This window comes from Bos javanicus, chromosome 25 (assembly GCF_032452875.1).
Source record: "Bos javanicus breed banteng chromosome 25, ARS-OSU_banteng_1.0, whole genome shotgun sequence".
Classification (NCBI taxonomy): Eukaryota; Metazoa; Chordata; class Mammalia; order Artiodactyla; family Bovidae; genus Bos; species Bos javanicus.
In genome coordinates, this window is record NC_083892.1 from 33,451,358 (window position 1) to 33,461,301 (window position 9,944).

The 9,944-nt window shown below is 50.7% G+C and overlaps 1 protein-coding gene across 1 annotated transcript; it reads left to right on the forward strand.

Annotated features, from left to right (window-relative positions):
* Positions 1–455: 455 nt before the first annotated feature.
* CLDN3 (claudin 3) lies at positions 456–1,812 on the forward strand. The gene has a single exon (XM_061401902.1). It carries the CDS (start codon positions 782–784, stop codon positions 1,439–1,441), a length of 660 nt encoding a protein of 219 aa, XP_061257886.1. The 5' UTR covers positions 456–781; the 3' UTR covers positions 1,442–1,812.
* The last annotated feature ends 8,132 nt before the right edge of the window (positions 1,813–9,944 follow it).

Here is a 9,944-nt window from a genome sequence, read left to right on the forward strand (position 1 = left end):
GCAGTCCCAGGGGCCTGGATCAGGCCGAGAGCGCGCGCAGGGAGGAGCGCTGCCCAGAGGCCAGGGGGACCAGGAGCAGGTGAGCAGCTCCTGGGACAGCCGCCCACTCTGGTAAACAGCTGGGCCACGCCCACAGCGGGCTGGCCACGCCCACACTGCCCGCCCCTTCCCCGCAGATCCCCGGCCGCTAGCAGCGCCCCCCTCCCCACTCCTCCTTGCTGCGGGTAGAGTGGTGGAGTGTCAAGCAGGTTGTCCTTTTCACCCCATCCCCCGGAGAATTCCTTTCCGAGCTCTGGGGCGAGGGTGGGGTGGGCAGGAGCGAGGGGCTGGGGCGCAGATCTCGGCCCCGCCCTCTCGGCAGCCCGCACCCTGGCGCCTTGAGCCACTCCTGGCCAAGTGCTTCCTCCCGGGGCGCTTTAGTGAAAGGAGAAGAGGGGCCACGTCACTGTCCCCAGGCCTGGGAGAGCGCGGCTCCGCCCCTCCCGCCCCCGCCGGAGCGCTGGGCCGGGATCGAAGACTAACCGGCCCCTTCCTAGGGGCCAGCCCAGTCGCAGCCGCCCGCCTACAAAACCACGGGCAGGTGCAGGCGCAGCCGCTGCGCCAGCCGGGAGAGCGGAGCCGTTAGCGCGCGCCGCCCTTGTGTCCGTCCGTCCGTCCGTCCGTCAAGCGGGGCGTCAGTCCATCGGCTGCACCGCGGCTCCTGCCCAGGCCCCAGCGGCCCCGGACCCTCGTCGTCCCGCACGTGGAGCCGCCCGGCAGAGCCGGCTTTGGCGCGGCAGCCATGTCCATGGGCCTGGAGATCGCGGGCACCTCGCTGGCCGTGCTGGGCTGGCTGTGCACCATCGTGTGCTGCGCGCTGCCCATGTGGCGCGTGACGGCCTTCATCGGCAGCAGCATCATCACGGCGCAGATCACCTGGGAGGGACTGTGGATGAACTGCGTGGTGCAGAGCACCGGCCAGATGCAGTGCAAGGTGTACGACTCACTGCTGGCGCTGCCGCAGGACCTGCAGGCGGCCCGCGCCCTCATCGTCATCGCCATCCTACTGGCCGTCTTCGGGCTCCTCGTGGCGCTCGTGGGCGCCCAGTGCACCAACTGCGTGCAGGACGACACGGCCAAGGCCAAGATCACCATCGTGGCGGGCGTGCTCTTCCTGCTGGCCGCCCTGCTGACCCTCGTGCCGGTGTCCTGGTCGGCCAACACCATCATCCGGGACTTTTACAACCCCTTGGTGCCCGAGGCTCAGAAGCGCGAGATGGGCGCCGCCCTGTACGTGGGCTGGGCGGCGTCCGCGCTGCAGCTGCTGGGGGGCGCGCTGCTCTGCTGCTCCTGCCCGCCGCGCGACAACTACGCGCGGACCAAGATCGTCTACTCGGCGCCGCGCTCCACCGGGCCCGTCACTAGCACCGGCACGGCCTACGACCGCAAGGACTACGTCTGATGGGGCGACCGCGGGAAGCCCCGACCACTCCCACAAGCTGGCGCGCCCACCAGTCCTGCGTGCAGCCTTGCATCGGAGTCCAGCCCCCGCCCCCCAGATGCCAGTTTGCTCCCTCACTGGACTGGGAGGGGCCCGCCCGGCGCCCCCTTCCCCAGCTGCTAGCCCTCCTCGGCCCGGGGAGCGGGATTGTGGAGCCCAGGGGCCTGCCGGCACGAACCTTTGAAACCTTGCCCCTCTGGTGCGCGGAACTGGGGTGACCACCTCTACTTGCCCGCCCGGTCGGACTGTGGCCACAAAGTTCTCTTTGCGCAGGGACCCGCAGCTTTGAAAAGGGGCCACGATATTTTTCAATAAAAATCTTTCGTTTTGCAGTTGCTGGCGCCTCCTTGCCCTGAGCGCGGACAGGCCTCCACCTACTTCCAAAACTTCCCCATCCCAACCCCCCCGCCCCGCGTGCGACCCCCAAGGATTTGCCCTGGCTGAATTCTGCGCTCCGGCTGCGGGATGAAGCTCAGAGAGTTTCAATAAGTTGTAAACTGAGCTGGGTACTCACTAGCTAGCTGGTCCTTTGGCCTATTCACTGGGGATTCAGACAAGGAAGGCCCACTCCGGAGGGGCGGGCAGGTGCACTTCCGGGCATGGAGGAGGTGGGGAGATGTCAGGGACCCCCTTCTCCAGGCTTACGCCTGAGACACCGGCCCTCCAAAGCGCTCCCCAATGCCTGAATCGCCCTGCGGCGTGTTAAAGAGCACATTCAATGCTATGATTTCATATTTGGGAAAGGAGAACAAAAAGATCTATTGTTCTGGTAAAACACACCGCCAAAGGAAACTGGGTAGAATTGTGTCCCCAGGAGGAGAGAAGAGAGAGGGGCCTCATTTTTTTCCCTGAAACTCTTGAGGGAAGGAAAGGGTAGGTGGGGGGAAGGGATACTCAGAACTCTCTGGTGACACTCTAATGCTTAAGGTAAACAAGGCTGGAAGCACTTGTGTCTCAGAGAAGGTGTAGGAGGTTCAGGCAGTGGGAAAGGGGCCCAGTGTCCAGAGCCAGGAAAGTGGGATTTCACCTGGCTGGGTAGATAGCAAGGTGAGGGAGGAAGTGGCGATGGGGCCCTGGGCCCTGGAGAGGCCAAGTCACGGGGAGTCTTGTGTGCAGAATTACAGACCCTGGATTGTACTGGATTGTTACCGGAATCATGGAAGGGAGGTACCTGATCAGATTTATGCTCTAGAATAACCTCTCCAGCTGGCCTGCGGAACTGGCACTCAGGTAGAGGGATGAAGGCAGGAGACCATCTTAGAGGCTGTGCAGCTGTCATCACAGGAGATGATGCAGCCCAGAAATAAAGTAGGGATGGGGGGATGGGGGACCAGGCCTGATGGGGAGGGTGGCAGGGAGTGCTGTGAAAGAGGCAGGATGAGCCAGAGCCAGGCTGGAGAACCATTTGGGTATGTGGGGAGAGACAGCGGATATAGCCGGGTTAACCCAAATTTTTTGCCTTAGGTCAGTGATTGAATGGTGGTACCATTTACCAAAATAGGACCAGGTTGCTGGGGGCAGTTGATGGGCTTAGCTGTGAGTGAACAGAGTTTGGCCAGCCTGTGGGACCTCCAGGCACAGACGTCCAGGAAGAGACAGGGCATATATAGAGATCTGGAACTCAGGAGTGGTAAACCTGCTGTTGTTAGAATACATATGGCAACCGAAACCAGGGAAGTAGATGAGGTCAGTCTAGAAACCAAAGAGGAAAAAAAAAGAGTTTCAAGAAGGCGGGCATTGGCAATGGTGTCGGAGGCTGCGGAAGTCGTCAGGCAAGAAGCCTGAGAATTCAGAGCACCGAGCTGGTCACTGGTGGCCTTGGCAAGAGGCCTGACAGCGGACACAGTGAACAGACAGATGGGTGGGAGATGAGAAGCAGAAACAGACCATGTAGGCCATGCGTCCTAGAGGTTTGCGGCTTCCAGGCCAGAAGAGCAACTTGCAAAAGAGCAAGGACAGTTATTTATCCCAGGACAGGTATTTGGGATTGTGGAGGCTCGCAGTTATTTCAAAGTTATTGTATCTTGAACTTCTTGACCTGCAGCAAAGCAGAAAGCAAAAGGCCCCAGGAGCAGGCAGATTTTTCAGTAGAAGGCTTTCAGTTCAGTTCAGTTCAGTCGCTCAGTCCTGTCCAACTCTTTGCGACCCCATGAACCACAGCACTCCAGGCCTCCCTGTCCATCACCAACTCCCGGAATGCTTTACATTGGTCCAAAATATTCTCCTCTCATTAAGCAACAACTGACAAGTCACTGTGCTTTATTACCAGAAGAAGAGGAAATAGGTTACTGTAAACAGTAAGAGCACCCTGGCTTTAGAGTGTTCATTCTTAGGAGATTCCTGGAAAAGGCTTGGGGTTGGCATTACTCTCTCTCCAACCCAGGCCTCTTTGGGAACCATTCCTCTGGCCTGGGGAAAGGAAAGAGGGAGAGGGCTGTGAATATGAAGATGGGGAGCGGGTGATGGAGACGGATCCCAGGAAGAGTTTGAGGAAGTGGACCTGGGCTCAGAGAGGGATAGACTTAGCAAGAGGGGAGGGGCTCATGGGGAGGCCTCTGGGGAAGGGGGTTAGGTTGGGGGGGAAGGGAGGGAAGGGAGCTCAATGAGAGGGAAGGGACCCAGAGAAGAGGGTCAGTGAAGGGGAGGGGGCTTTGTGGGGGAAAGGGTCAGACAGGAAGGAGGCTTAGTAGTAGAGGGGCAGGAGGAACTGAGCAGACATGCTCTCTGGGCCTCTCTGGATGGGATTTGGGGGTGTAGGCAGAAGGAGCCAAGGGATTTACATCTGAACCCTCACGGTCTCTGGCCAGGGGCACCAGGGAGTCAGGTTGCCCCGAGCCAGAACTGAAGGGCACCGGGTGGCTCTCCATCCCAGAGGGCCCCGCAGGCAGGAGTGAGGTTATTCACTTACCACTGGCTTCAAGAGGGAAGCCTGGACCCAAGGGCTCCCAGCTGCCGAACCAGCCCCCCATGGTCCGTCCCAGCACCCCCGAGCTGGGCAGAGAAGGCAGACGGACCCCATCAGATCTTCCCCTGGCTCCCTAGTCTCTCCCCAAGGCTGGGCTCCCCTGGTGGGGAGTGAGGTACCTTTCCCACCCCAACATGCACACACGTCCTTGCCTGACTTCTGGATCTGTCCTAACTCAACCTCTTCTTATTCTTTCTGGAATTTCCAGTCTAAACAGGTTAGAGTGTGCAGCATGCAAACCACAAGTTGGGAAGGGTCCCACGTGAGGAGGTCCCAGGAAATCTTGAGACCACTAGAGAAGAGAAAGCCATCTGGAGTGACTGGACTGGGAGTCAGGTGGGATCCACTCCTTTTCCTGGGATCCACTCCTTTTCTGCGCAACTCCCTTCCCTCCTGGGTCTCAGTTTCCCCATCGTTTCAACATAGGGGTTGAGGCCCGCCTCTAACTTGTCTTTTCCATCCCCATTTTTATCCGTATCATCTCCTGAAGAAGAAAATTAGTCAAGACATAGAAGGGTGGGATGGGAGGAGTGGGAGGGAGGCTTGAGAGGGAGGGGATATATGTATACATATAGCTGATCCACTTTGTCATACAGCAGAAGCTAACACTACATTATAAAGCAATTATATTCCAATAATAAAATTAAAAAAAATTTTTTTAAAGAAGAAAAAATGTCAGAACCAAACTGACCAGGTAAGTAGGGCAGTTCACTCTCTGAGCCTCAGCTTCCTCATCTGCAAAATGGGTATGCTGTGTTGAGGATTAGCTCAGCCATCCTCTGGATTCCCATGCGGTCTAGTTTCACCCCATCACAGCACATACGACACTATATTGTTGTTCTGTTTCTTCTGAAATGTCCTCTACAGAAGGTCATCTCCCAAGCTCAGGGACACTGTCCCAAATTTCCCTCTGTCTGCAGCACCCAGTGTAGTCAGCACCCATTTATGGAATGATGGCATGTCTGTGTGCATGAAAAGCACCTGCCACAAAGCTAAGCACTCAGTAAGACCTCAATTAGTGTGAGCCGGTATCCTTACGATTTTGGTGAGGAAAAAAAAAAAAAGATCTTGGTGTATTCTGCCAGGCAGGAGTCTGGGAACATGAGAGAGATGGTTGGTTCATGAGAAAGTCCTTGGATTTCTTCAAAATCCACGGCCCCTGGAGCCCCCTGCCAGGCCCTGGGGCTCTGTCCCACCCCACCCTCCACCTGTGCTGCAGGCTGCCCTGGGCTCGCCACACCTGTTCTAGCTCTTCCTCCTACTGAGACCAAAAGCCAAGTGCTTTATCAAACAAACACAGCATTTATTGTGGTTCCCTCAAGGTCTGTGGCAGGCCTGGAGGAACAGACAGTACCTTCCTTCTCCCTGCCCTGCCAGGGCTTCATGAAAGGTCATCCTTGCCAAGTATGCACTGCAGAGCAGGTACAGAGAGTGAGGGCATTGGCCCTGGTGCCCGCTGAGGGACCTTGGGCGAGTCACTGGCCAGCTCTCACCCTCCTCTGTAAAAGAGGCGGATGTTGCCCCTCTTCTGTTTGATCCCCTTAAGAACTCTGCAAGGCAGGCCTTACACAAGGAGACCCCCAGGGCTCGGCTGCAGGCCCTGCCGCCTCCTGTCAATTACGTCTGTTATTACTTCCGTCTTCCCTAGTTGCACTGCCGGGACTCCAACCAGGCTGTCACCATCTTTCTGTAACAGTCTCAAGAGGATCTTCCATCTCTAGAATCCCTCTTGATACTCTCAATCCTCCCCTGTTATTTTTTTTTTTTTAACATTAATGGAGTTTTTGTTAGATCTAGACAATGTTCTAATCAAAACTACTTACCTGCATTGATGGAGGAGACTTCCCTGTAGCTCTAATGGTAAAGAATCTGCCTGCAAGGCAGGAGACTAGGGTTCAGTCCCTGGGTTGGGAAGTTCTTCTGGAGAAGGGAATGGCAATCCACTCCAGTATTCTTGCCTGGAGAATTTCATGAGCAGAGGATCCTGGCGGGCTACAGTTCATGGGGTTGCAAAGAGTTGGACATGACTGAGTAAGTGACTAACACAGTCCAGTAATTTTATTAATTATTATCAATTTTTATTACTTCTTATTAATTTATATTCATGCATATTGGAGTGTATTTATTGACATCTTATTGGGTGCTATGTTGGTTTCTGCTGTACAGCAAAGTGAACAGATCTATGTTTATATATATCCCCTCTTTTTCAAATTTTTATTTATTCATTTTTGGCTGCACTGGGTCATAGTTGCTGAGTGCAGGCTTTCTCTAGTTGCAGCGAGCAGGAGTTTCTCTCCAGTTGCGGTATGCGGGCTTCTGACTGAGGTGGCTTCTCTTGTTTCAGAGCCTGGGCTCCAGGGCACACAGGCCCAGCAGTTGCAGTGTGTGGGCTTAGTTGCCTGGCAGCAGGTAGGATCTTCCCATACCAGGGATCAAACCCACGTCCGCCTGCATTGGCAGGCAGATTCTTAACCACTGGACCACCAGGAAAGTCCCTTTATTAATTTTTCTAACTGAACTCTGCGTAATCTCTCTCTTCTTGGACTCCTTTTTCAAGACTTCTTTTCTCTCTTGTCAATTATGGTCAATCTGTGTACTGTCCTACCTCTTTTCTAGATTGTAAAATTTATTGATCATGGAAATAGTCTTGCTTATCCTTGCATTCTTCGTAAAGTATAAAGGAGAGTTCCTTTATGAAGTAGGAACTTGACAAATACAAATTGGGTTACAAAGCAGACCTGAATCGACTGCCTGACACATAGACTGACTATTTCTTTTTATGACTTGCTTTGATATAGCCTTTGCCTGCTTTTCATTTGATATATTTATTATATTTATATGGAACGGCAAAACTTTCACTTTTACATGTTAAAGATACTTTTATCACTTTAATTGAACATATCTGCCTTAGATGGGCAGAGCTGAGAGGAAAAGGTTTTCCAGGCAGGAATCACAGACTGGACAAAGGCACAGAGTCAGGCCAGAAGTCAGGAGTTGATCAAAAGGCCGACCTGGCTGAAGTTGAAAATTTGTATGGAAGTCAGTAAGAGAAAAGATTGAATAGGGACATGGAGTGACAATTCCAGCCAAATTTCTCTGGCTGGTATTGTATCCCAGGCCCTTCACTGCCTCCTTCCCAGACCCAACAATGGAGCCCCTGGAGTTGTTCCAGCCCCCACATTTTTTCCTTTTATTGAAGTACAGCTGATGCACAGTAATGTTACATAAGTTACAGGTGTACAATATAGTGATTCACAATTTTTAGAGGTTGTACTCCATTTGTAATTACTATGAAGTATTGACTATATTCCCCGTGTTGCACGACATAGCCTTGGAGCTTATTTCACACTTAGCAGTTTGTACCTTTTAATCCTTTGCCCCTTTATTGCTCCTCCTCCCTCCCTCTCGCCTCCAGCCTCTACAGTAACTTTTCGCTGTGCGGGGTGCAGGGCTCGAACACAGTGCAGCAGTGTGCAGGGTCTCAGTGTGCAGTGTGCAGTGTGCAGGAATCGAGCCCATGCCCCTTGCAACGGAAGTGCGAGGTCTTAACCACTGGACCTCCAGGGACGTCCCAACACGTTTTGCAGTCCCTATCCTTCCACCTTGCCTTCTGTCCACGTTCTAATCATCACCAGGGAGTTGGCAATTCACTGAAAATCTGGATGGATTAAGGGTTTAACACAACGAAACAAACTAGGAATGAACTAGAAGGCAATGCAGAGTGTTCTTATAATATCAAACTGAGGAAAGCCTCCCTAAGCAAGACACAAACCCCAAAAGTGAAAGAAAAGATGCTAAGATTTGAGTGCATAAAAAATATAAAATAAATAAACCGAAAAGGAAGTTAAGAAAACAATGCCACTTACAATAGCATCAAAATGAATAAAAGTCTTAGAAATAAAGCCTAAGCCAGGAGGTGAAAGACTTGTACACAAAAAACTACTGAAAGAAATTAAGCACAAATAGATGGAAAGACATCCCATGTTTATGCATTGAAAGACTTATAATTGCTCAGAGATCCATGTCACCCAGTGATCTACAGTTTCAATACAATGAAAAATCCCATTTTTTTTTTTTTTTACAGAAATAGAAAAGTTCATCCTGAAATTCATATGGACTCTCAAGGGAACTGAATAGCCAAAAAGAAGAACAAAGTTGAAGGGTCTGCACTTCTGGATTTGAAAATATTACAAAGTTAGAGTAATCAGATCAGTGTGGTAGCAGCATAAAGACAGACATAGAGACAAATGAAATAGAAGAGAGAACTCAGAAATAAACTCTCACATACGCACAAAAATCTCAAATGAGTTTCAATAAGGATGCCAAGAACACTCAACAAGGAAAGAACAATTTTTTCACCTGGATCACCACAAGCGAAAGAATGAAGTTGGACCCTTGCCTAACGCCATATACAAAAACTAACTCACGCTAGATCAAAGACGTAAACACAAAAGGTAAAACAATAAAACTTTTTGAGGAATGTGGGGCAAAACTTTGCATCATTAGATTTGGTGACAGTTTCTTGAATGTGACATCAAAGGCACAGGCAGCAAAAGAAAAGAATAGTCAAATTTGACTTGATGAAAATTTAAATTTCATGCATCAAAACGCACTGTGGACAGAATGAAAAAGCAATCCACAGGATGGATTTGCAATATATTTGCAAATCATATATCTGATATATGATTAATATCCAGATTATATAGAGAATTCCTAAAACTTGAAGAAAAAAAAAAAAGCCAACAAAATAACAACTGTTGGCAAGCATATGGAGAAACTGGAACTTCTATGACCTGTTGGTGGGAATGGAAAATGGCACAGCTACTGGGGAAAACAGTGTGGGAGTAAGAAATTTTAAATCGAGCTACCATAAGACCCAATAATGCCACTTCTGGGTATATACCCCAAAGAGTTGAAAGCAGGGTTTTGAACAGATATTTGCACACCTATGTTCACTGTACTATTCACAATAGTCAAGAGATGGAATGCAATTGTCCACCTATGAATGAATGGACAAGCAAAATGTGGTATAAACGTAAAATGAAATATTCAGCCTTAACAAAGAGGAAAATTTTGACACATGCTATCACATGGATGAGCCTTGAGGACATGTGCTACATTGAAATAATCCAGCCATGAAAAGACAAATACTGTATGATTCCACTTATATGAAATACATAGAATAGTCAAATTCAATGATAAATTTGAAAGTAGAATGATAGCTCCCAAGGGCAGGAAGAGGAGGAAAAGGGGTGTTGTCCTTTAATGATTATAGTTTCAGATTTTCAGGTGAAAAGGTTCTGAATATATGTTTCACACTAATATAGATTTATTTAAAATGACTGAGCTATACCCCATGATTAAGGTGGTATATTGATGCTTTTGAACTGTGGTGTTGGAGAAGACCCCTGAGAGTCCCTTGGACTGCAAGGAGATCAAACCAGTTAACCCTAAAGGAAGTCAGTCCTGAATGTTTATTGGAAGGACTGATGCTGAAGC

What these genes read in the sequence shown, in the direction of transcription:
- CLDN3 (XM_061401902.1), top strand. Translation starts at nt 782, where the DNA reads ATGTCCATGGGCCTGGAGATCGCGGGCACCTCGCTGGCCGTGCTGGGC.